At 49.0% G+C, this 26,204-nt stretch overlaps 2 protein-coding genes across 2 annotated transcripts; both read left to right on the top strand.

The window, feature by feature from the left end:
- The first annotated feature begins 679 nt into the window (after positions 1–679).
- On the top strand, positions 680–1,249 carry FERD3L (Fer3 like bHLH transcription factor). The gene has a single exon (XM_010125275.2). It carries the CDS (start codon positions 680–682, stop codon positions 1,247–1,249), a length of 570 nt encoding a protein of 189 aa, XP_010123577.2.
- A 16,822-nt stretch (positions 1,250–18,071) lies between these two features.
- On the top strand, positions 18,072–19,961 carry TWIST1 (twist family bHLH transcription factor 1). Its single transcript, XM_086741793.1, has 2 exons — positions 18,072–18,938; positions 19,675–19,961. Exon 1 carries the CDS (start codon positions 18,325–18,327, stop codon positions 18,892–18,894), a length of 570 nt encoding a protein of 189 aa, XP_086597919.1. The 5' UTR covers positions 18,072–18,324; the 3' UTR covers positions 18,895–18,938; positions 19,675–19,961.
- Positions 19,962–26,204: the final 6,243 nt, after the last annotated feature.

Below are 26,204 nucleotides of genomic sequence, written 5' to 3'. Positions count from 1 at the left end.
GACGGAAAGGAGCCTTATGAAGCAGCCTTTTACTGGAAAGACGTTTGAACTCGGGTTGAAGGGGATTTAGAGGGGATGGAGGGATGATTCCAATAGTTACTACTGGGAATGCAATCTCGGGTCCCCTACAATGCTTACTTAGGCTAATGGAGGTCCTGTCATTCAGCTCCCATTGCGCTGGGATACAGGGTAAACACTCCCCAGTGACCCTCGGCGTGCAGGTCCCCTCTTGGGGACATCATTAAAAGCATACATGCACTTGCCTGACACCGATTGTCAGGCTGGCTCTCAGGGTTCAGGGATCCCGACAGAAAGCAGGAAAACAAGCCGGGTTTGGTGGAGACCCGGCACTGCGGCAGCGGGCTTTAAAGAGACTGAAAATCGTTTTGTTGCGGGTGTGTAAGAAGAGACAAAAGCGCTCAGCAGGTAAGAGCGGAGGGTTTTGCCAAGAAGGAACTGTCCTTGATCGCCTTGAAGGGATTGACTCGCCGGGGACTCCTCTCTCGGGAGCATCCACGCGTCCCCGAGGGGGCTGCCTGTCTCCTCTCATCAGCATCACGGCGAGAAATTTTACAGCCGCTCTTTCTAGTCCAGCTAATCGTGTTACCTGGGGGGTTATAAATATTAACGCCGCTGGGGCTGGGAATGGGGGACCAGATTAAGCCCTCTCTGAAGTAAGATGTCAGCCAGCCTCTTCCCAGCCCACCAGCGCCCGGGGCTGCTGGATGAGCCGCACAGCAAAGCCCCGCAACCGCCCTGCCCAGAGGGGTTGCTGGGGGCCTCGGTGCTGGATTTCGTGGCCGATCTCTCCCTGGGTCCCCCCCAGGTGCAACCCCGAGCCGGGCCGAGCCTGGGGCTCTGCGAGGCCACCTCCGGGCCTCCCTTCGGGGACAGAGCCCTGTCGTTGCGGGAGGGGATGGCCCGGGGGCTGCCCCTGTCTGCCTTCGGGGATGGAGATCTCGAAGATGACGAAGAGGAGGAGGAAGAGGAGAGGATGCGGAGCGCTTCCCTCTTGGACAGACCCAGAAGAAAGCGGGTTATCACCTACGCCCAGCGCCAGGCTGCCAATATACGGGAGAGGAAGAGGATGTTCAACCTCAACGAGGCGTTTGATCAGCTGAGGAAGAAGGTCCCCACCTTCGCCTACGAGAAGAGACTGTCCCGGATAGAGACATTGCGCCTGGCCATAGTGTACATCTCCTTCATGACCGAGCTCCTGGACGGCTGCAGCAGGCGTGAGGCGAGTTAGGGAGCGCCGGGATCCGACAGGACGGGGGCGGGGGACCGGCCAGCACCCGCCGCACCGGGCAGGCGGCACCTGGGGACGCAGAGCCCTGCGCCTGCCTTTGCCTCTCACACTGTAGCCGAGATCGTGTGGGTGTAGGATGCAAAACGAGGAGGGTTTGGGGGAGCGTGCCTTGGAGGCGGGGGAAAGGTGGGGGGGGGGGGGGGAGAGGAGGGATGGAGAGGTTCAGTATGCATAGATTTGCTAATATATATAATTATTGTAAAGGGAAGCGGGAGTGGGAGGGGGAAGGAAGATCTGGGGCCTTTTGCTTGTTGCGTCGTCTACTTGCTCTAAAATTTTGCAATTTGTTGCCTTGGAGAAAGGCTCGGCCGGCACAGCAGAGCTGGTCCAGTTTGCGGATTCAGTTGCCCGCCCAGCTGCCAGCCGGGAACGAGGGAAATCTCGGTGTGTGCGTTTTAACCTAGCGCTTTCTGCTTTTTAACAAAATAAACACCTCCCTTCTCTTTGAAATCCAGCTGCCGAGTCCATGCCGCCTGTCTCAGGGCCAGTAAAGCGGAACATCTGGACTCAACCGTTTACTGTCACGATTTTCCTCCCGGGACCAGTTCTGTCCTTGCGTGCGGGCGGACCAGCCCCGACGCTGGGCACCGAGCGGAAGCTGGCGGAGGAGAGGCCGGCGCGGTATGGGGCGGTGCGGCGCTGTGCGGGGCGCGGGACCGGCCTGGGAAGCCGTCTGGGCCCATCTGAGAGAGAAAACGTGTGGGCTTTGATTTTGGGAAGGTCAAGCAGAGACTTCTCTCTCATCGGACACCCCTCCCCTCCACGTTTCGTTGCTGCAAGGAGAGAAAATAAAGAAAAAAAATTCTGACAAGCCGGAGCGGGAGGGAAGGGAGAAGCCCAGGCAGGTGTTTGTGGGCAGGAGTGGGAAAAGGGGCCCGGGAGTCTCCTCTGGAAGCCTCTCCGGCCCTCCCTGCTGTGTCTCTGCCCTCCTGCTGCCCTCCGGCTCCCCCCGTCGCCTGCACCGTCCCCGCCACTGCCGGGGAAAGGCCCAGGTTTGTCCCCGTGCCCGCGGCCGGCGGGCAGCAACTGGCCTCCCCGGGGCCCATCCGGCCTGCAACTTAGAGCGAATGTCCCATCCAGGCCAGTGGTTCTGCACGACTTCGCAGGACAGCTTTCATCTCCACTGTAAAAAATTGTCATGGCATTAGTGAAATCAAGATTTACCCTGGATTCAGGCTGGTACGGCTAAGATGCAAATCCCACCCTAACATCTCTTTGATTTTTTTTTCTCTCATGTTTTTGTCAGCTCCTGTGGTGATTCCTCTTTTTTTTTCCTCATTCCATTCACTTTAATATTACCATGAGTGAACTAATACCCTGTATTAATACTCCAATATTCTTTCTCTTTTCACTTGTTTCTTTGGTTTCTTTTTCCACTTGTTTTTGTTGACCTCTCTGGCTCCACACATTGCATCTGCTCTCCAGTTGTCAGAATGCTTTTTTTTTTCCAAGAGGCAATTGGATAGTTAACGCAGCTGGATCCTCTCTAGAAACCGGGGTGTTTCACCTCTTCAGATGGTTGTTAGTTTTGTTTTTTTTTTTTTCCCTAAAAATAAAATGAGAAAAGGAACTAAGAATGAACTGTGTTCCAAGATCAACAACTCTTCACATGACTCAGATGCATTTTGCTGTTACCACCATCTCAAACAAAACAATGAAGACAAATTCTTCCAGGATATTGAAATGTGTAGTTCAATATTCACTTCTTAGCACTATTTCTCTATGATCTCTATACAATAGTGCTTTCCACAGCATGATTATATATCTTATCCTATTTTTTTCCTTGCTCACGTCACTGGATAAAATTAGAGCTCTATAGCACACAGAGACTTAAGTGAAGATATTCATAATGTAAACATGTCTGTAACAGATAATTAAAAAAAATATTGGTTTTCTCTTCTTGGTTCAATAACAAAACATTGGAATTTGTTCAAGATCCAAGGTTTTTCCATACTTGTGTTAAAGACTAGAGAAAAGTAGAAAGAAAATTTTACATTTTATTTTCAAATAGAAATAAAAATCTGGATCTTGCATTATGAATCCTGATTTCTAATGGATCACTGGAAATTTTTCAGCAGCAATATAGAACAGTAGTAACATTCTTACATGAGCCACTGATTCTAAGAATAACATTAAAACTTAAAAACACAGTTGCGGTATAAGCCAGTGAACACAGTATGCAAACAGCACAGATGAAGTATCAAGATGCATTTCATGTTGCGTCAAAGACTTTGGAGGAGCCTCTCATCTGCACATTGATTTATAGGAGCTGAGAACCTGACAAAGGGTGTTTAATTTTTTTATGTTTCATGCTTTTCCAAAACTGGCAAGGATTAACCAGAATAGTAGTCTAGATGCAATTTTTTCTTAGACAGATATGTTAAAACTAAAGCTTGCCCTTTTGTCTGTGAAGAGCTTGGTGAAACAGCAAGATGCCATACTGACCCATTACTCAGCCCATGTGGATGTGCTGAAGTCCTGGAAGCTCAGTCTGCTAAGAATACAAACAAATTACGGGAACATTGCAGACAAGCTTCTTGCTGTATCTCCCTGAAATAACAAAACTATGAGGTCCCTTCTCCCCTCACCATCTCAATCCAAGACAGTTGGCATCCTTGGCTCTGGAATTGCAGTGCACTAAAACAGCGTGTCAGGCTTGGGAAGCTAGTGAAACCCTGGCTCTAACAAAGGGAGTGGGAAGGGCTGCTAACTTCAGCACACTGGGGTTTCACCCACTGTAGGGAAAGGCCTTTCTCTCCTCAGGAGCCCAGCTGCCACCAAAGCTGAGGCCAATCTCCGTCCTTGGTCTCCCCAAAGCACCATGCCATTATCACCGCATTAAGAACCAAAACTGACAGTGTCAATTACTTCTGGGAAACGATAATAAGGGGGTTTTTAAAGCCTTAGAACTGTTTGATCATAGTCCGTTTTTAGATCCTGGTCTGAGGAGGGTTTGTTTATATTCTCTTTGCCCACTGAAAAATGCCTTTTGGTAGAAAGCTGAGTTCCCTTGAAGCTATCATATTACAATTAGTATTCAGACATGTAAACCAAAAAATAAGTCTAAATGAAATCATATTTGAGACACATTTCCAAGCTTTCTAAGAGAACTATAAATAATCAAATGATTTTGTAATCTATAGTCAAGCTGATCTTGTTCTACAGCTGCTCAACCTGAAAGCAGATTTAAGCACATTAGTGCTGGAAACAGAACAAAATATTATGATAGCGCTGCAAACTCCTGCATCCACATTCTGACCAGCTACTACGGCCCCATGATTGGTGTTTATTATCGCATTTGTCAGCGTTTCCATTATAAACACTCGAGTGTGGAGGGTTTATAACTTAGCTATAAAAATTCCCTCCACGATGAAACTTGATAAGTGAAGTCCTAGTCCAACAACACTTCTTTTTTTTTTTTTCTTTTACAAACTTCAAAATAAATTAGTTTTTGAAGTCAAGGGGGTACTAAGCAAAAGTGATGGAAAAGAGTTTTTGATTTATTTTTGTTCTCCTTCACATCAGCGGTGCTTCTCAAAGAGATTTGCTATGCAGCCTTTTTGGTCCTTTCAATGAACTTGGACCTTTTGGAGTTTTAAAATAAAAAATAGCTGAAGTATTGAGGCTTAAAATGTGACTGCTGTGCATACTGAATCCCCATTTTGGTAGGAATTTGTTGGTTTTACTAGGCTTGAATACTACCAATCTGCAACAATGACAGTCAAGCTTTTCCTACTACTTATACACCAGAACGGTTATAAGGATGGATCAATATGCTGATTACAACCTTTTTGTAGCACAGTAAAAATTGTTATCTTTTCTAAAAGGTTGCTAAATATAATCAGTTCAGATTTTTTTAATCTTAAACTTTACTCCAAAAAAAAAGCATGCCTGTTTCAGATGTTGAAACGAATATTCATAGTATACCCAGAATGAAAGAACCGACCAAATTAAAATATTTAATTGCAATTGCCTTAAAAATATAGCTTTTTAAGAACTGTAGCTCAGGTACTGTTTAAAAATCCAGATTTGACTTTTTTTCCCTTCTCTGCCCTAGTTTCAGGGGTAACTTTTGCTCTGGTTGACACTAAATTGTAAGCCCCTAAAATTTTTCATAGCCACCAGTCCACAGATCACCAGCCCCAGCCCAGTTCAGTGGTCCTTCTGCACCTGGACCTCCTATTCCTTCAAAGAAATCGAAGTAAGGGAGCAATCCTGTAATTTTTATTTTTCAGTTCTGTAGTGTCAATTTTCACATGACTATATACTTGTAAGGAGGTAATGTATTCAAATTGTTGTGTGCATTATATTATCATAGTGTGGCTTGTACTGCTCTCAAAGGTTTCTGTGCCCTCACTGTGACTCAGACCATCTCCTCCCACACGGAGGGATTTTGAATGGTTCCTACATAGAGTTATTGTAGTGCAAAAAGAACAGGCTTCACTATCATCACACAAACCAAAGTGATCAGGCACTCTTGAGATACTGAGCCTGTTTATGCTTTTCTCTTACCGCTGCCGTAATTTAAAAAAGAGAGATAAAGAATCTCCCGTTGATTTAACTGTCTCTCCTTAGCTCCGAAAGCAGAAGAAATATAATAGTTGGCCATGTCACTTCCAGTTCCATCTTGTCTTGCTCCAAGCTTTGCAGGGGTTCAAGGGAAGGTAGTGCATTTTTTTATTTTCTGTGCAGCAGAGAGGAAATCTGTGCATGGAGGGTTTTCACCATAAATAAATGGACTGAGAGAAGGAGGAGAAGTTAATTCAGATGTTGGTAGTTCTTTTTTTTTTTTTTTTTTCCTAGCATTGTTTACTTACTGTACAGCCTTTAATTTTGTTAATTAATTCTGACCTTTGAAACATACACTGTTTTCTGAGAACAGAATTGTGAATATAGCACAAATGATACAGGAATAATTATATCACACCAAATACCATCACTACTTGAACATTTCAGGTTCATGTGCGATAGATGAAGTCTCTGGTCTTGATAAAAGGTATCTTAACAAAGATTTTCAAATCAGCCAATGATTTAGGATTATTTGCTTTTTATATGACCAAGATGAGACGCTCTATAAAGGTCCTGATTTTTCGGAGGCCACTGCTGAAAGTAAGGGCATTAAAGAGTTGGGACTTGAAGCCACAGCCATCATTTTCATCTTTGATGGTGAAATGAAGGTGTGCAGCTCAACTACCCCTTTTCTCTTCAGCCCTGAGTAGTGATTACAGTGCACTTACTGCTCATATCCAGCATTGGTGAAAAACTATATTGCATTTTACAGTGCCCTGGGATACCTACTCAAGCTCTTAGGTGCCTAGCAGGCCTGCTTCTCTACAGAAATCCAGCCCCACTCCCAGAGCCCTTCAGCAGGAAGAGCCCATGTTGTCTCCATGGGGTGTTTCTGGGTAAAATGCCAGTTACAAAAAGCACCCACCCTAATAAATACAATGAGAGGTTAGAAATACAAAGAAAAATTTCAATACGCAGACAACACACAGAAACTTTTGCAAGCGTAAAGCTCAACAAGGCCTCGATGCCCCACTCTGATCCTAATGCTGGTGGCCCTTTGAATTTGCCTTTTACCCCTCCACTGTTCTGCTCCTGTCTCTCCTGGTGAACAGAGAGCCCTTGCAATAAAAAGAACGTCTCCTTTAAAGCACATTTGTTTGAAAAACGATTGCAAACCCCAGTAGAGCTAGATCCAGCCAGAGCACATCAGATTTCGTGTTGCAACAGTGTGCTACATTTTCTATTAAAGCTGGCGCCACTGATCACATTCTGCCATTCAGTCCACTCTGGGTGGTTGTATATTTTCTTAATGAGGATCTGAAATCAGCCCCCTTCACTTAACTGACAGTCTGCCAGAATTATGCCATCTTTCCAAACGCAGAGATTGTATGATCCATGTGTTGTCTGCAACCATGCAGGGGAAACACTTTCCAAAGAGAAATGTGGGTTGGCCCCAGAAGTATGTAATTATCCAAATGCTGAAGTGTTTCAGATGTTTCAAGGTGCTCTTGGACCTAATCTTGGCCAACTAAGCTCCTATGAAGTCTTTCAGAATAATGTACATAACTAAGCCATTGACTTGGCAGGAAATTTTCAGAGTACAGAAATAGTTTAAAAATTATTCTTAAATAACTTTGGGCTAAATCAGAGATTTAGGACTCGGCAATATCATCTGGGACATTTGGGAGTGCTTACACTTTTCAGTAGTTCACATTTTTGTTGTTAATATTATCATATATAAAACAAAAAGTAAAGAGCATCAAGTGATTATGCAGAAAGATTATGTAGTCTTTTTTTTAATAATCTTTTCATGATATGCCAGAATGCCACAGTAACTCTGCAGCATCCTTGACTCTCATAACTCTGCAAACTACTAGTGCAAGAGAATTTGTAGGCTGATGAATAATTGTTGGGGGGGGGGGAGATGATTGAGAGACTGTGAAATGAAGGGTTATCTCAGATCTTTCTCTGTCTTACTTGAATTCATTTCATATTCCACCTGAGTCAGTTTAAATTTTCTTTGCAGATATCTTGAATGTTGCCAAATAAGATTAAACTGGTAGTTTAGGTCCTCATCAGGTGCCACCTCCGTGACATACAGAACTCAAATTTTAATCGTAAGCAAATGGAGCTTTCACCGAACAACTTATAACTGTGCTTGAGCTATTAAACCAAGCCTTGGTAAGATGGAGTTCAAGTCCTAATGCTGAAAACACCTTTACCCAAGGTATTAAATTTGGAGATGTGCACATTACTTCATTCTGTCAAGCATACATGGATTCACAACAGTGTAAGTCAATTCTCACAGCTATATGTTCCACACATCCATGAACGGAATTATTACAGTATCCCCTCTCAGATCACAACTGTTGTACCTATAGGCTGAACCACATTATACCACGGAAGTTCTGTGATGTTAATAGCGTGGCGTTTGCCCTTTGAAATAAATTAGTTCCACCAAAGCTGTGACGAGAACATATGTAACTTGTCATATTTAAAATATACAAGCACATTTCCCAGAAAAAAAAAAAAAGAGAGATTTCTCATATTTTCTCTGAGAGTGGTAAAAGCATGAATCTTCAGTATCCCATTGGTCAAAGCCTTTGAAGGAGCCAGTGCATAAGCCAAGTCTTCAACTGGAGAGGATTTTATAGTATAAGGTCAGTGGGTTTTGCCTCTAAGCTGAAAAGATGTACTAGGTGGTTGAGAACGATGCAGCAAGTGAAAAGTTCTAATGACACCTCCTTCAGTCTTGCTTCCCCTCACAAAACACAGCTCTCCTGAAGCTATGGGTCATTACTGTTATTTACAGGGAGGGTTTCTGAATCACTTCCATACCACAGAAACATCCAATATCACCCCAAAGAAGCAGCATGACCTCAGAGATGAAAAGAGAAGGCTTTAGGCCCAAAGTCTTTTCTTTTGCTGTAAACATCCAATGACACATTTTCAAATGACAGGAAGTCTACATGGAGACTGGTAATGTTTGCCTTGCAGCAGCATGGTGGAAATGCTGACAGCACTGTGGAGGTTTCCTAGTGTGTGAAAATCTAGGGAAAACACGAGCTACATTTGCTGTGGTTTCTTTCCACTCTATGCATAACACTGCTGCTATCTGTACGACACTGCTCTCCTGCATCTGTGTTGCAAATGGGGTGATGTTACCTGCATCATTTGCAGTGTCACAACGGGGGGTCACTAACCTGTTCCCTTCAGTTTTGATGCCCTTGCAGTGGCACCTATTTCAGCATGGATTTCAGATACCATTTTCAAATACCCTCAAATATCTTTTTGTCATGTAATATTTTGCTAACCTCTGTGACTTAAGGAGCAGTGGAAGTCCTTTTTCGCCCAATGAACAGTTTGGGAGAGTGTGGATGAACAAACACAATGCTGCCCTAACTACAAGGAATGAAAAAGCATCTTCTACTTCTTCATATCAGTATAGCTTGCTTCTGATCTACACTAGGTTTGTGAGAATATGAAGGGCTGTTTCCTGTAGAGATAGCTGAGTGACTGTGTCACCTTTTTCCGTCTCATCTATTCATCTTCGGGTTGGCCCCTTACCCTTGACATGAGCAGTTATGAAGCGTCTCCTCTTATACATCCGATTTAGCATTAAGAACTTAATTTCCCAACAGTGCATCTAATCTTTAAACATGGTTATTTTTCTTAATTTTTGGATTAAATTTACTACCCACAGTGAATGCTGCGCGGAAATGGTAAGACTTAGACAGTTAACCTGCCAGCTACACTAACAAATCAGATAGTTTGACATCCAGACCAGACTATTAGTTCCTGCAATGAACTGACAACATGAAACCACAGATGGAAGGATTTGGTGTTGCAAAATCTTACCTGCCAAATTGGAAGCTATGTTGTCCTTTCGAAAGAGACAGCCTATTCTGGGACGTGTCTTTGGGAAGGAGAATGTGGCAGCTGTTTCACTTTGTACAGCAACATGACATGCTGTTATAGGAAAGAAAATACAGAAAATTATCTTAGTTGATTGAAATTAAGCCAAATGACAGTGTGCCATACCACAGCCACTCAATTACATACGTTGACTGTAGATAAAGTTGTAGTTACCCGTAATGGAATCTGGCCAGAAGACAACAACATGAGTCTTTCCAAGACACTAAAGGATCTCCACTGACCAAAAGTTTAACATGTTGGCTGATAATAACTAGGTTGAAGGCCGTTTAGGGATAACCAAAATAGATCATAAATGTCACTGTAGACAGCATATGGCTGTAAGCCATTGCAATATAATTGATCAAACTTCTATCTCTTTGAAAGGAATGACGACCATCTTACTGTCAAATAATCCCTGTTCAGCAAAAATTCCTCCAGGCATACATCATTCAAATTACCCAAACCTCTGATACAATGACTACAGGGAAGCAGTGCAGTAAACACTGTGAGGCTGTAGTTTGTTTTTATATCGCCTGCTTTTTTATTAAAGGATTTGTTGTTAAATACTATGTATTGTTGTAGAGAAAATTATTACAAACTGAAAGCATATACTTCACTGCCTTGAAATAAAGCCCTTCCTATATTCCACTGGGCATCCTCTGCCTTTAAATTAATTACATCTGCTGTCACTAAGAGCTGCATTAGCCCATTTGCAAAGTGTGTAACAGTGAAGAATACCATTAGATCAGACATTAGAAAATGTCATAGACCTATTGAATACGAGACATAAACCTGAACATATTCTACTCAGGAGAGTATTTGGAATGAAGCCTCTGCTTTGACTTTGAAAATCTGGGCCATATCTTACTGCTTAGGCTTCAGTCTCAGCTCAAATTATCTTTCTCCTTACTAGGTCAACACACTTTAAAAACAATATTTTTACCATGAAGCAAAATACGGATATTTTGAAGACTGAAAAATTACAACCTTCATGCAAAGGATTATTTTTTAATCATGGAAAATTCCACAATTCAGCTAAATATTACGGAACAATGACTGACCCTTTACTCCAAATGCAATCTCTCTTAAACATCTCTTTTTATTCAACAATACTCTCCGGCTGGATCTGTTTTCATTTTTATTTTATTTAAAATTTAATTGACCCATTTTAGAGCTTGATCCAAAGCCCACTGAAACACTCCCCTTGACATCAAAGGATTTTGGACCAAGTCCTTAATGAATGCAAGCACAAATGTTCTAAAAGGAGAAACGAATATTTCTCTGCTTCTGACATGAACTATTTTTAGTGCTGCCAGGTCAGATAGTAGATTTTGGCATGAGAATATGTTTGAGATAGATACTTTTCAAGGCAGAAGCAGAAGCAGTGTAGTATTTTACAATACAGCATAGATACAAATACAGATGCTTGTCTGGAGGTCAGAGTACATAGACAGACTCATATGTAGATACATGCATACATACATGAACAGTGAATGTGTGTTAATTTACTTTAATGTATTAATAAACTAATGCCTCTTCTGGAAAACTGCCCTAGGAGTTTGGTAACAAAGATTTACACTCTAGATCAACTTCATTGTGTGACGCCCTATATGACCTTTGGTCAGAAATTAAAACTAGTAAGGCACCCTGATCAATCATCATTCTGTTTTCTAGAGGTAGGTGAATGAGATTGGTGCTGTAAAATGAGGAGTGATGGTGCACAGTGGATCTTTAAGCATCATAGCAGATAGTACAAGCAATAATTATAACCTCCCCGCTTAAAAAGAAATACACAGACTTTGATTCCACCCTGACTGCCTTTTCTGGAAGGAAATTCACCTGGCAGAGATGGAAATAAACCCCTGCTCCCTCAAAAGCCTTCTAGTTTTAGGTAGGTGTTCTTAGAGGTAAGGTGACTGGGAAGAATGAGATGAGTGTTCACCTTTGTGAACCTTCCCTCTCTAGGCTCCCTTCCTCTGCATGACTGCAGTCAGACCCTGTGTGGTCTCAGGGTGGGAGGAGGAGGTGGATGGGTTCCAACTTGCAGACCTGGTATTCAATCCGGCTACCAATCAAAAAAAAACATTTCCATTTGCCTAAGAGAGCATATGTGTGCGTTAGGATAACCTTCCAGGACCTTTCCCTCATACCAGGCTTCATTGCCTTGGAGGTAAAGGAGAGCCCTTTACCCTGTCTAATGAACTCCAACGGGGCTCTTGTGAGTCGTGGGTGTTTCTCACATGACCCTTTTTTTCATCTTCTTCTCTGAGATCCCAAGAGCAGATGAAAGTCTAAAGGGGACCACACTGAGTAGGAAACACAGGGGGTTCTTCCCAAGGGTGCAGACATGGCTAGCAGGGGAAAAGCCCACTTTCATGCTGAAATTCTGGCTCCAGGATTCTGACTCGAATTGCATGAGCTGCAGGGAGGGTTTGAGTCCACCCCTAGGAAGAAGACTTTGTGGAATGCTTTATCCATCATCTGTGCCCAAGGTGCACCCTCCCCCACCTTGGAAGAAAAAGCAGTTTGTGGCTAAAAAGTTCTGAAGTTTTACGGAGTTTCCATGGGCCAACTGTACTGAAAGATTGAATATATAGATTTGAGTAATGTGTGGGAGCGGGAAGAATACAATAAAGATATATTTACATAGTTCAGGAAAGATGGAAGAGATGGAAAAGCAAAAAAAAAAAAAAATCAAAGGAGCTGAAATAGCAAATAAGCTCCATTATTAATATAAATAACTATTATCCCCTGGAGTGTAGATAAGCTTGTTTTACTAAGAAGTCTTTTCAGATTTAGACATGAAACCACATAAACACGACCCAGAGCCATAATTAGGGGCAGAGCTCCACCACAGCATTAGATGTGTTGATCTCTTGTGATGGGAAGGACTGATCTTCTCTGGGGTGGAGAAGAGGATACCACTCAGGCTTCCACCAAGGTATTCAGGCTCTGCTTAAAAAGCCCCGTTCACTGCCACAAACTATTTCTGGAGCAGAATAAAAGTCATATAAATAAAAGATTTTATAAGAAGACACATGTTGCAAATAATTTCAGATCTTAATTTATTGGTACACCTGTCCAATATGGAAATAGTGGTCTGATAACATGTCATAGGTATTTGTCATAGGTATTTCTTGGCCCTGCACTGAGGCAAAAATTGGGAAGAAAGGACAATGTGGAGCAAACCAAAACCCTGTGCACAGAGGTGGGGATGGACTGGGACGTGAGGCTGGCCGGGCACTGGAGAGGCTGGGAGCACTGGCAACAAGGAAGCTTACCCTCAGAGAAGTTTAAAAAAAGCCACTGTCATATCCTCCTGCGCCAGCAAGCCTTTAGGCCTTCTAGATGAACGACCACATCATGAACACAGAACAAGCTCGAAAAAGAAAATAAAAACCATTTGAGTCATTTTGATAATGAAACTGATTCCTCGAGGGATTCCCTTGTCATCCTTCTGTTTTTCAGAGCTTCCAAACGAAGCGACTGGCAAAGTGCCGTGGGCTAGAAGGGCACCTGCTAAAAGGGTCTGTCCGTGTGTCCGCCCCCACAGCCCTGGCCCCGCTGCCTCGGGGGTGCAGCCGTACCGGTCCGGTTCCCCGGACACTTAAGTCCTCCCGAGAGAGAGCAAAAACCACTCAGAGCTCGCTGAAATGCGGAGGTTTTGAAGGAATCCGCGCGAACGGAACCGTGGAGCGAGCGGGCAGCGCCTCACGCCCGTGGAAATTGGGGTGAAGGGAATCGTGCCCTCCGGTGGCCACCGGCAGCACAGCCCCGGTAGCCAGGCCCCACTGGCCGGCACCCGGCAGCGCTTCCACGCCCTCGCTCGTAGGAACGGGAAGAAGGGAAAAAAAAAGAAGAAAGAACCCAGAAAACCCTTCAGAAGCTCTTTCTGGCCCGTTTGCTGGCACAGCGAGGGTGCTCAGCTCTGGGCCGAATTTTTGAGAAAACGGGGAGAAAACAGAGAACACAGCGAGTTCTGCAACACGAGGCGAGTAACAGTGGCAACGTCAGCACGGAAAGTTGTGGAGTGCTCTCTTGTCCCTTCTGAAAAGATTGGGTCTCTGGTCCTGGTTAGGATTTCACCTGGCATCTGTAGGAACTGAAAATATCTAGCCGTGGAAATTAGTGAGGAAACTTCAACTGATTTTAGTGGGCTTTGAAATAGGTCTTAAAAGTGTGGCTTCTGAGAAAACTCCAGACTGGAAGCTTCTGCATCAAAAACAGTCAGGCAGCCCTTCTCTAAGTGTGCACGTATGTAATAGTTACATTGCTGATCATCCCAAGAAATCCCCACCAACGAGAGAGTTTGGTGTTTTACCACAGTGAACAGCCTGGGAGAGCTAAATTACAGTGTGTGTGTTTGTGCATGCCATACAGGGAATACTGGACAGCCTGTTGCAACCCAATTGTAGACTTTGCGTATGCACATAACACACTGGGTGAGCAGCACTGTAGTTGTAACCACCAGGTCTCGTGCACACTAGTTCTTAAGCTTCTGCATTGATTTATAAACAGGCAGGCAAAATCAGACCTTTAATTCATTCTTAAACACAAATCAAAGAAAGAATCAAACTGTTGGCCTACTCCCCTCAAAAGCTGTGATGTTTCTGCCTGGCTAAGGCAGACCCTGCTTGTCCCAGTTTGAGAGTGCCTTGGCAGCTGACAGGTACCTACACAAGGACCAGTATCTAGTCGGGAGGATCCCCTTCCAAGTGATGCCATGTGATCAGCCATGACCACAATGATCATCACAGCCCAACGTGTTCTGTCATTCTGCTAAGCTTATTCTTCATTTCGTCTTCCTAGGAGCTTGCCATTTATTTAGCTCCATGTTCACACCCACACCAGTGCTACACATTACTGCATAGATGCCAAAATGCTGGAGTTCTCTATGTCCTGGCAATGCCCCATGTCAGGGCTAACCCCACAGCATACATTTTCCTGAGAAGAGGCCCGAGGTAGCTTGCAGGAATGGACCTGGAAATATCCCTGGAAAGGCCCCAGATATGCTTGTAGCTTTGCCGGCCACCTCCGAAGAGTGAAGCAGGGTTGAGAGCCTGCCCAAGGAGCCAGGGCAATGCTCTCCCAAGCCATGCCTACACATAGCAGAGAACGGGACATGGCATCCTTCATCCCATGCTCCAGAGTGATCTGTGGGTCTATCTTAGTGGCTTTGGAGGGTTCAAGACAGATGGTTTAACACTTGTATGAACTACATGCTAATTATTGGTTTAGTGTGGAATAAAAAGCCTCCACCTCCACCCCCACCAGAACTGCATATTTCAAAATAAACCAGAGTTGAACTGATAGTCTATAAACTCTGCACAGTCCCTGCTCCTCTTCCCTCCCAACACATGCATATGCGTGCACACTGCAAAAGGCCAGCTGTTCAGGTGTGCACACACCTGACACATAAACACAGTAGTATGTCTTTCTCTTTCACAGACCCCCAGACATGACTCTGCCACATGCACATCCCTCCAGACGTGCCTCTACACCCCAGCACAAGGAAGGGCTGCTGCCCACCAGCAGGCCTGGGGGATCCAGGTAGGCTCCCATAGCAGCAGGTTTCCTGGACCAGCCCACTCCCACCACAGTTCACCTGGCCTCTGCACCCCCATGGTGAGTCTTGGCAGGAACAGCATGGGCTTAGTTTCCTTTCCTCTGGAGCATGTGAATAGTGAGTCAAAGACAAACAAACAAAAAAAAAGAAATTAAAATATGAGGTTTTCTGTGTGTTCTTGGCTCACACGACAGTGTGCAGGTCCCAGGTAGCACCACTGTGTTCTGCTCACTACTGCTGGTTGCTTTTGCTTCAGTTTCCACGAAGAGCAACCGACCCTAAACCCAACCATTTACCATGGTCAACCCCCCTTCTCTCTCTTCAAGGTTCTCCCTATATTTCTCTGCATTTTCTGTTTTTCCTTCTCCGCCTGTCCTTGCTTCTCCCGCACACCCTCCTCTGCATAGCCTCCTCCTGCCCCATGGCTAGCAGGGGACGTCCTGCATCCCAGTTAAAGTTCAGCTGGCCCAGACAAGCTGTGCCTCCTGCCTTAGCACCAAACCCTCACCAGACACTGCCCCTCCCTCCTTTCAGAGAGCAGATCCCTTCCGTTGATTTTCCTGATGTAGGGCTCTACCGTCCAGGCATGGCCCTAGTGTCCTGTTCCCAGCAAGGTAACAGTCACCCCCAAATGGTCTCAGTTTTGCACTTCGATGTATTTTTGGGGGTTTGTTTTTTGTTTGGGTTTTTTTTTTGTTTTTTTTTTTTTTTTCTGTAAGAAGCAAGGAGGAGAGAGGAAATAGGGGAAGAAGGAAGGAGGGAAGGAAGGCAGGTAGGCAGGCAAGCCCTTCGATCTGCTATGGATGCTCACCACCACTGTTTCCAACCTTTACTCTGTAATGACACTGCTCAACACCCCAGAGGAGCACTGGGGCTCTGGGCACAGCCGAAATTATAGGTGAGAGGGAGGTGGAAAGAGACCCAGCTTTTCTTACCTCGGGGGCAGCAGCTGCTGCCAGCACAAGGGAACCCCCGAAGCTTCGTGGTGCCAAGGTTGCAGCAGGAGGAGGACAGTCCCATGGTCGCAGCACACAGAGCAGGGACAAGCAGAAAGGAGGGGAAGCTGTGCTCGGTCACTGGGGGTCTGTGTGCCAACGTGCCTTCCCTCGACGGGTCTGTCAGTCCCTGCTTCCTCCCCTAGTCCCAAAAGAGAAGGTTTAGGGCAGGCACGACGGGATGGAAGTCCCACGGAGGAAAGCTCACCCAGGGGCAGCAGAAGAGCGGCGGGGCAGCTCCCCCCGCGGCGGGGGGCTCGACAGGCTCTAGGGCGGGGAGCGGGGCCATTGGCCGGGCCGGGACGGGCCCGCTGCCACTCGGGGGCGGCTGCGTCGGGGTCCTGGCCTCTGGCAGAGCCCGGGGTGGGGGAGGCCTGTGCCCGGAGGACAGGGATCTCGCAGGCAGAGAGGACAGACAGTTCTTTGCCCCCGGAGCAGATGACAGCGCTCTGGCAAAAGCCTCGTCTTTTTTCGTCCCTGAGATTTATCGCTCTTTCGCTCGCCGTCCCACCCACACCAAACAGGGCCGGGGAGCCCCCGCGCTTCCCCACTCCCGGGCGTGCCCCCCCACCCCTCCCACCCCCCTGCTCCGTCTCAGCGGTGGGTGCCAGGTCGGCAGCGGAGGGGTGCAGTCAGACCCCTGGCAGGGAGCCGCAGCAGAAGAGCATCGCCCCGTTGGTAACGGATGGCAACCTCTGGCTTTCCTTCCCAGGCGCTCCCCGCTCGAATCCCAGCCGTTGTGAAAGACACACCACCTGCTCGGGGCTGCCAGTGGGCGGGGAAGGGAGCACAAAGGCAGAGGACGGGGAGAGACAGCTTTGACTGCAAACGCGAAAGAGAATTGGAAATAAATCAGCTCGGTCCCCGGGAAGTGCCGGGCTCGGGCGCCTTTGGGGACGGGGAGCTGAGGTGAGGTGTCGGTAGGCGCGGAGCGAGGGCACCTTCCTGTCTCCCGCAAAGCCAGGCTGGGGACGCGGGTCCTCTCGTGTTTCTCTGAAGAGGAGCTCAAGGGCTGCTGGTGCGTGTGTGCGAAGCCAGCGTTTCGCTTCCCCGCTGCTTCCACCTCTGCAGACGGCTTTCTACGAGCGGAGTCCTCCGGCCTGACAGGACAAGGCTGTGCCGCCTCCCCGCCCCGCCACCCCCAAGCAACCCAGCCCAGAAATGTGCGACCCCCTCGGAAAGCTGGACCCCACCGGCGCTCGGTGACGGGAGCGCAGTGTGTGCGGGAACAGGACAAATTTAGGATGCGCCTGGATGCTGCCCCGCGGGTGATTTCGCTTTCCTCCCTTTCGCTGCAAGCCGTGCTCGCTGCGGCGGGGAAAGCCCCAGCGATGCGGGTTGCCCACGGCTGCTCCGGGGCAGCGCCCCCACCTCCCCCTCGAGGGGCCTGCTGGCCCCTCGGCAGCATGGACACCCCCATAAGCCCCCCGCCACGGCCCCCCCCTCCCGCACCACCCCAAAGCCGAGTGCGAACCGAAGGAGCTTGAGGGAGAGAGTGCGGAGAAGGAAGTCGAGAAAGCGGTTGGGGTAAGGATGTATGGAGGTGGGGGGGCAGGGGGAGGCCGGATCAGTTGTGAATGGCTTGAAAAAAATAATTGGGGGAGGGCGTGGACGGGGGGGTGGGGGGGGGGAAGCGGAAACTTTCCTATAAAACTCTGCAAAAGTCCCTCCTCTCCACGTCAGGCCAATGACACTGCTGCCCCCAAACTTTCCGCCAGCAGGAGCTATAAGAACCTCCAAGTCTTCAACTTTCTCCCAATCCCAGACACCTCGAAGGGGCTCCAAGGAGGGATCGGGAGGGATTTTTTTTTTTGGTTGGCTTTTTTTTAAAAAAACTCTTGGATCCTGATGCCATACCCCCTCCCCCCGAAGTGAGGTCCTCCCTCCCTCCCTCCCTCCTCCTCCTCCTCCTTCTCCTCGCAGGCCAGCGAAGCAGCCGACCAAGGGGGAGCTGGCGGGTTAGGTGCCCCCCTTCTTCTCCCTGCCCTCCCCCCCCTTCCCGGCCCGCTTCTCGCGTCTCCCCCCCAGAGATGATGCAGCAGGACGAGTCAAACTCGCCAGTCTCCCCCGCCGACGACAGCCTGAGCAACAGCGAAGAGGAGCCGGACCGGCAGCAGCTGCCCAACAATAAGAGAGGAGGCCGCAAGCGCCGCTCCAGCCGCCGCAGCGCCGGCGGGGCCGTCGGGGCGGCGGACGAGCCCTGCAGCCCAGCCCAAGGCAAGCGGGGCAAGAAGTGCGGGGCGGGGGGAGGCGGCGGGGGCGGCGGCAGCAGCAGCGGCGGCGGCAGCCCCCAGTCCTACGAGGAGCTGCAGACCCAGCGGGTCATGGCCAACGTGCGGGAGCGGCAGCGCACACAGTCGCTGAACGAAGCCTTCGCCGCCCTGCGGAAGATCATCCCCACGCTGCCCTCGGACAAGCTGAGTAAGATCCAGACCCTCAAGCTGGCGGCCAGGTACATCGACTTCCTCTACCAGGTCTTACAGAGCGACGAGCTGGACTCCAAGATGGCAAGCTGCAGCTATGTGGCCCACGAGCGGCTCAGCTACGCCTTCTCCGTGTGGAGAATGGAGGGCGCCTGGTCCATGTCCGCATCCCACTAGCAGGCGGCGTCCCCCACTCGCATCCCCCCCGGCAGGAGCCCTAGGTAAGACAGGGACCCCGAAACCGGAGGGGAGAAGCGGGAGGGGAAGGGAGAGGTTGCTGGCTGCGCCGTGGGCCGGGCACGCGTGGCCGTGGGGCGAGAGGGGCCCTCCCCGTCCGGCAGGGCCTGGCTTCCAGGGCCGGCCGGAGAGCAGGGCGGCCGGAGGCTCCCCCCCGCCCCCGCTCTCCGCCTCCCCCTGCACGGCCATAGGTGCGCCTCCGGCCCCGCGGGTTCCACGCGTGGCGGGGCGCTGCCGGCGGGGGTGGGCTGCGGGCGGGGAGGCAGCGGCAGTGCGGGTGTTGCCTCAGCCAGAATGGGGCTGGCCTAAGATCACTTTTGCACCAAAGGGCTGCAGGGCCAACGGGGCTGATGGGATGGGTCCTGCCGGGATGATGGGTCCTACTGGGATGGATCCTGCTGAGATGAATCCTGCTGGGATGGGTCCTGCTGGGACGGGTCCTACCGGGATAGGTCTTGCTGGGATGATAGGTCCTGCAGCCGCTAGTGCTTTGAAGGGAATCCGCGTCCGCCTGTGCGCATCTCCTACTCGCCAGCAGCCTCCAGCCCCGCACGGTTGGCTGTAGGGCTGAGATGTCACAGGGCCACTGCACCGCCTGCGTGGCCGTGGCCTGCGTTCCTGCTGCCCCGTGTGTGTACTTACAGAGAGAAAGATGTAGGTAGATGTATCTCCATCTTTCATTTCAGTAACGAGTTCTCCGCCCTCTCTGGGTTTTTGCAGATGACATTGTACCCACAGAAGGAGAAAATGGACAATCTAGAGACTCTGAAGTTGGATACGATTTTTTTTTTTTCTGGTCTTGTCTAAAAAAAAATGTACCAAGGATTTCTTGGAAATTAGAAGAGCAATATCCAAATTCAAAGCAGGGCGTGGGGAGCACTTAAGGAAAGAAAAAGAGACAAGGGCTTTGGACAGTGACTACCCTTTGGGCGTCGGTACAATCCACACATCTCTGCATTCTGATAGAAGTCTGAACCTTTCGTTTTGGGTTTTTTGTTTTGTTTTTGTTTTTTTTTTATTTTGACGAAGAATGTTGGAATGGAACATTTTTTTTTTTTAAAAATTGCCTTTCTTTTTTTTGCATGCATTCCCAAGAGGTCGTGCTTATGAGCCACTGATGAAAGGAAATACATTATTGTGGACTTTCTTCATTCTTGAATGAAACCAGTCAATCAACCAAAAGTATCCCTGTAGAGATGAAAACCTTTTTTTTTTTTTTTTTTTTTTAGGGGGGAATAAGCTGGGCTCGAGCTGTTATATACCCGGTTCCTAACTTTTTTATTATTATTATTTTTCCTCTGAGAAAAAAATAAACATTTTATTTATTTATTGATGACCCATGTTAAAATGCAAATAGATCCGGTGTCTAAATGCATTCCTATTTTTATGATTGTTTTGTAAATATCATTGTATATTATTTTTCTGCAATAAATAAATATGATTGAAATTTTAATAATTTTAAAGTTTGGTCTCTCTGAGAACTCAGGATTGGAACTGGAGATAAATACCTGCTTGTTGAGCTGTAAAGACACCCAAGAGAGAGGGGGCAGCAATATAAACAAACCAGGCGAAAAAAACGCAAATAAACTAGCTACTGACAGACACAGGCACGTTATTTATTGAGACAGCTTTATTATTCTGCGCTGGAGCTCACTGCATTTGGGGGGGGGGGGTGGGGGGGAAGATATTCTCTCTTTCTCTCCCTCTTCCTCTTTAATCTTAAGGCCGAGAGCCGTGGAGTTCCGCGGGGAGCGGAGCTAGGGCGCTTGCCGCTGTGCTTTGCCCCACAAATGTAAGGCAGGAGCGAGGCTTTTTTTGCCGCTATCCCTGAGGAAGAGGCTTCGGTTTTGAGCAGAGAATCCTCCATCCTCAGGCGAAGCGAGAGAAAGTGGGATTGAAACAGGGAAGTGCCTGACGAGTGGGGTTTTCCGGTGGAAGTGATGTTTGACTGCTCTGCTCTCCAGGGTTTTATATAATATATCGACCAGCCATCACATTTGCGTTGTGCAAAGCACGGAGGGCCACGCTAACCACCCCTTTTCTACGCGTAGGGTGCACGTTGCCTCCTTTTCTTCTCAACGTACTCTCCACGGGGTCCCAGTATGCGGCGAGATCCCTGTTGTGAGAGAGAGGAAACCTCCAGCTCTGAGAGCTCGGAAGGAAGGTGGAAAGGGAAGTTGTGCAAACAACAACAACAAAAAAACCCAAACCAAAACAAAATACCACCAAAACAAAAACCCAAACCAAACCCCAAAACTCCAATCCTCACAGCCGGGCGGTTGATTCTGCCTCTGCTGTCACTCGCTCACCTCCCGGCCCTTCGCAACAGGACCGTGCCTGGGGGCCGGCGGCTCCTGTCCCCTCCGCGGCTGCGGAGGGTGCGCGGGTGCGCAGGGCAGAGTCCTCCGCAGAGACAGGGACCCTGCCGCCGGGTTGCAGCCGGTGACCGGGGTAAATAGGACGGGGTGTTTTTTCAAAACAGAGCCTGTTTGCATAGCCCAGGTTGAGTTGACTTTATTGCCTGAATGTTTTTGTTTCCACGTCCACGTATTACCCTCTGTTGCTGACATAACTATTATGAATCTAATATCGTGCATATTTTAGGCCAGTGCGCAATGTTTACAGTGGAGAGCCCGCAGCGCCTGTTTGCACTGCCGGATTAGCCAGGACTCGGAATTTGGCTGGGGGCTCTGGTGGTCGCGGGCCTACGTGACGGAGCGGGGGGGTGCGATGGGGAAGCCACTGCCCACCCCCGGAGCCCCGCACCCGCAGCTCCCCGGCTCAGCCACCCGCACCTCCCGAAAAACCCCGCTGCGAGGCGACCCAGCTCCCGAGGCGGAGGTAACGTCTGTTCGCGTTATTTCAGCTGCGGGAAAAGCTAGGGGTGGGGAGAGCCGACCAGGGGCTTCGTGGGGGCGGGGGGGGGGGGGGGGGAAGGGAGGTTTGAGGGGTTGGGGGATGGTTTCGGCTGGTCCTGTTCGGGAAAAGAACAGAGGTGAGCTTCTTGGTACCAAGGGGAAGGCGTGTGTCGTGGACGCGGATACCTGCGAAATGCAAGCCAGAAATTCAGTGCGTTTTAAAAACCCTGCTCGCCCTTAGAAATGGGCCGAGAAATCCGGAGCAACTCCTCTTGACGGACTCAAACCCTATCGACTCCGTCGCAACCGGCCAGCGGCCCCTGGCCCAGCCTGTGCCAGCCCTTTCCAGCAAGCCGAAATACCCAGGTGAGAAAAATCCCAATTCCTCTCCGAGGGGCCCAATGCTGCCATCGGGTCTTCCCACCTCACCCCTGAATCCCTCCATCCGGACCCCTGCCCGGGCACTCGGGAGCTCCGACGGTGCCCTTTCCCGGTTGCCAACCGCTACCTTTGCTTCATTAAAAAAAAAAAACAAAAAACAAAAAAACAGAGAGGAGAGAATCTTGATTTAAAGACAGAAAGGTGCCCTTTCCTGGGTTGGAATTGGGGACTGCAGAGGCCTGGTGCTCCTAGGGCTAGAGCCAAAAGCGATTAAGTCAGAGGAAAAAAAAAAATCTCTATATTAATTGGCCTTCTGGGAATTTTAAACACTCTCGCAATCAGAAAACGCACTCTGCCTTTGGAAGTCCTGATTGATTTCGCTCCTGTCTCCCAGGCATCGATCCCTCCCCTGTGCTCGCAGACGGGCAGACCCGAACGGACGAGAGGTCGGTGTCCGGGCGGCTCCCCCTCCCCACGGCAGCGGCCGGGCCCCGGCGAGCGGCGGGCGCGGGGGCTGCGCCTCCTGCGGGGCGGCTCGAGGGGGGCGGGGGGGGGGGTGGTTGGGAGGGGGTGCCGGCCACCGGCCCTTGCACATTCCTGGGTTTGGCAGGGGCCGCCCCGCTGCTTTCTCCGGGCCGGTATCGGGTTCCTCCCCGGCGTATGGTTTCACTTGAAGTCCTGCCCGGGAGCCCTTCAAAGTGCGCGCTTGTCCCGCTCCCATGATGTCAGGCGGTTTTCCCTGCATCTGTAATTTTAAGCAAAACAAACAAACGCGTCGCAGGGGGGAAGGGAGGGAGAGAAGGGAGGAGAGGGGGGCACAAAAGTCACGGAAAAGAGCAAGGGCGAGAGGGGCTCACCTGCGGCTCGGGCACCTGCCGCCCGGGGCTTGGCGTACCCAGCAACGACCCCCGGGACGGGACTCAGCTCCCGGAGCCGGTCCCCGTCCCCCACCCCCCCTGCTCCATCCCAGCCGCCTTCGGTGTCTGCGCCCGCCCGGTGCCCCCTTCACCTGACCCGCTCGGGCAGGCAATGCTCCGCCGTGGATTAGCATCCTTGGGAAGAAGGAGGAGGTAGGGTGGCGGTGGTGGTGATGGAAAGTCCGATCCACCCCGCAAAGGGATTCGGGAGGCCAAGAGAAAAAAAAAAAAAAAAAAAAAGAGGCGCACACATCCACATCCCGCCAGGACTCGCTTTATTTGCTGCACACATAACCTGCCCGCGGTAAACACGACACAGGATGTATTTTACATTAATTTCTGCACCAGCTCCTTTTGACTTAAGTCCGCTTAATGTTCTTGGCAAATCAAAGCACGTGTCCTTTGAAGAAGGTGTGTAATTGGAGTTTAAGGCATGTATGGAATTCCCAGATGTCTATAAAGTAAGAAGGAGCATTTGGCAGGTCACTTGAAGGTGGAGCAGGTTAAAATCACTTGTACAAATGTCCCCCTTTTCTTTTTTAAAAGCAAACAGCCGGCCATTTATATGGACCGAGCGACCGAGATTGCGGGAGGCTTAGAGCAGTTTTACAAAGCAGGAACAATAAAGCCCCGGAAACATAATGATGATTATAACACTCGCCTAAAAATCGGAAATAAAACGCAGAAAAACCCCGAATATTCAGACTGGGGGGAAAGCTGTCTATTCTCCCAGTAATTCCCTGTCTCCTCCGCCCGCTCAGGAGCGCTTGCACCCCTCGCATTTCGTTAGTTTTCTTGTCTTGGGGAGCCGACACTTCCCTGCTCTTTTCATAAAGAGGTGGCGTTAAATTTGCAGGAACTTCGCGAAAATTCCCTTGTTCACTGCATGGACACGGGCAAAAGCGGGCGCGCATTTCACTCCAAAGAGATTCCGGCGAACCACACCAACATCGAGATGGCTACAATGATAACAGCAGCAATTAATAAAAGCAGAAATAATAACGGGATCGGACTGGGACAATTAAAAGTTCATCGTCCAGCTTTGGGAGCTTTACCAACCTTCGTGCAAAACCCCAGCCCGAGCGGGACGGCGGGTTTGCTCCGGAGGTGCAGCGATTCCTGTTCGCGGCGGTGAAGAAACCCCGCAGCGCAACACTGCGGCGGGATGGGGACCCGCTCTGCCCTCCTCCTGCGGGGAAACCTGGGAGTGGGGGGAGGATGCTCTTGGGAAGGGTCAGGGTCGCCCCCTCACGTTTGGGGTCGCTTTGTTCTGTTCGGGACGAGGCAGAGTCGTTAAACAAACGGTCCAGAAAGGAGCAACACACGCGGCTGCAGCCGTGGGGGGAAAGGGGAGCTTCAGAGGGGAAGGGTTTTTGACATGTGAAAAGTTAAGCAGGTACCTGAAGGAAGTTTATTTTGACCAGATGTTAGAGCTTTTATGAAAACGTCACGTGAAGCGAACAGATGTACAACTTGCAAATGGAGCCCCGCCTTGTAAATACTGGGAAAAGAAAGGCTCGCAGAAAATCGAGCATAAATAATTCCTGCCATTTTCTATATGTGTGTATTTGTACACAGATATACAGTATGTAGGCTCTACTTAGATATTGCTTTTTATTTGTTTGCGAAAAAGAAAACGCAGCTGTTCAGTTCAAACTTGCTATCCTCGTCCAGTGTGCCGAGTCAAAGTCACTTTCTCCCTCCTTTTTCTTCCTTCCTTTCTTCCTTCTTTCCTTTTCTTTCTTCCTCCCTTCCTCTGTTTCTTCCTTCCTTTTTTCCCTTTATTTTATTTCTTTTTTTCCCTCTTATTTTATTTTTATCTCTTTCTTTCTTTCTTTCTTTCTCCTCCTGTCTCTGGCTCTTGCTCTTGTTCTTGCTCTCTTTCCCCCTCTTTCTCTTTCTCTCTCGCTTTCCCTTGCTCATTCTCTTTCACTCTACCACTCTCTCTTTTCTTTTTTTTCTTTTTTTTTTTAATATTCTTTCTTCCTTTCTCTCCTGTCCGTCGACCCCCTCCTTTAGTCTCGGGTCCGTTTGATCCCAAGGAAAGTATCGGATCTCTGCTGGGAGGAGAAACTGAGACTAATCAATTGCCTTCTGTTTGAAGGTGGGTAGAGACTGCTATGGGGAGCAAAAGAGAGCTCTGGCTGGCAGCCCCGACCCCTCCGGCCGTGGCCGAGTCCCTCCAGCTCTGCCGTGCTCTGCCCGGCGCTCTCGACTCCGCGCCCGCCGCCGGGACGAGGGGCCCGCGGGACGAGGGACCCCTTTCCCTTGCGGGGCGAGGGACCACCTGTCCCTGTCCCTGCCCCAAGCGGGAGGGCGGCAGAGCCGCGGCTGTCCAGGAAATTAAAATCCTTCCGCAGCCCGACGTTTTCAGAAGCCTTCGGCTAGCTGCAATCTCCGCGCCCCTGGGTGGGTTTTATTATTTTTGCACGGTTTCTGTACAGTTTTCCACAAGCCACTCTGGTGTTTTCGTTTAAGAGCTGTGGCTCCCGTTCCCTCCGCGACCCCCTCGGCAAGCCCCCCAGCCCGGAGGCACCGCGAGGGTCGGGGAGCCCCGGCCACTGCCCGGGGAAAGCCCCACGCTGGGGCTGGGGGCAGGCGGGGGCGTGGGGGGGGGGGGGGAGCTGGGCTTCTGCAAACACCTGCCTGTGCTGTGGACGGTTCGTTCACAACCCATTTCGATGAGCCGTAAATACGCCTTGCTTACTTCTGCAACTCTGCTGATGCAAGTGAGTGTCCATCTACCTTTTCCTAGATTGATTTCGAACCGTGGTGGAGGCTTTTGCCATAGGTACCTGTGTTAAATAACAGAAGAGTTCTCACTGAACTTCGCCCGACATAAATGAATTCAGTCTTTATTTTTCTTTTTACGCAAACGTTTTCCAAGATAAAAAGGCTGGCATTAAGCATATTAGTTTTGAGAACGACAATGCAGGCTTATATAATGCTGATAAATAGACTGAGGTGCTACCCATAATCTATAGCATCAGTCTAAAAATCCCTAGGGATTCTTAATCTAGATTTACTGCCTTTGAGTCCCAATCACATGATCTTGTAAAAACGTTTAAAGTGAATGCAAATGGAAGGGTTTTTG

The sequence above is a fragment of the Chlamydotis macqueenii genome, chromosome 2, assembly GCF_036417535.1.
Source record: "Chlamydotis macqueenii isolate bChlMac1 chromosome 2, bChlMac1.mat, whole genome shotgun sequence".
In the NCBI taxonomy this organism is placed as follows: Eukaryota; Metazoa; Chordata; class Aves; order Otidiformes; family Otididae; genus Chlamydotis; species Chlamydotis macqueenii.
Note: the sequence above shows the minus strand (reverse complement) of the source record. Positions and strands in the feature narration are given on the sequence as shown.

Coding starts and splice junctions, on each gene's coding strand:
- FERD3L (XM_010125275.2), top strand. CDS start 680: ATGTCAGCCAGCCTCTTCCCAGCCCACCAGCGCCCGGGGCTGCTGGAT.
- TWIST1 (XM_086741793.1), top strand. CDS start 18,325: ATGATGCAGCAGGACGAGTCAAACTCGCCAGTCTCCCCCGCCGACGAC.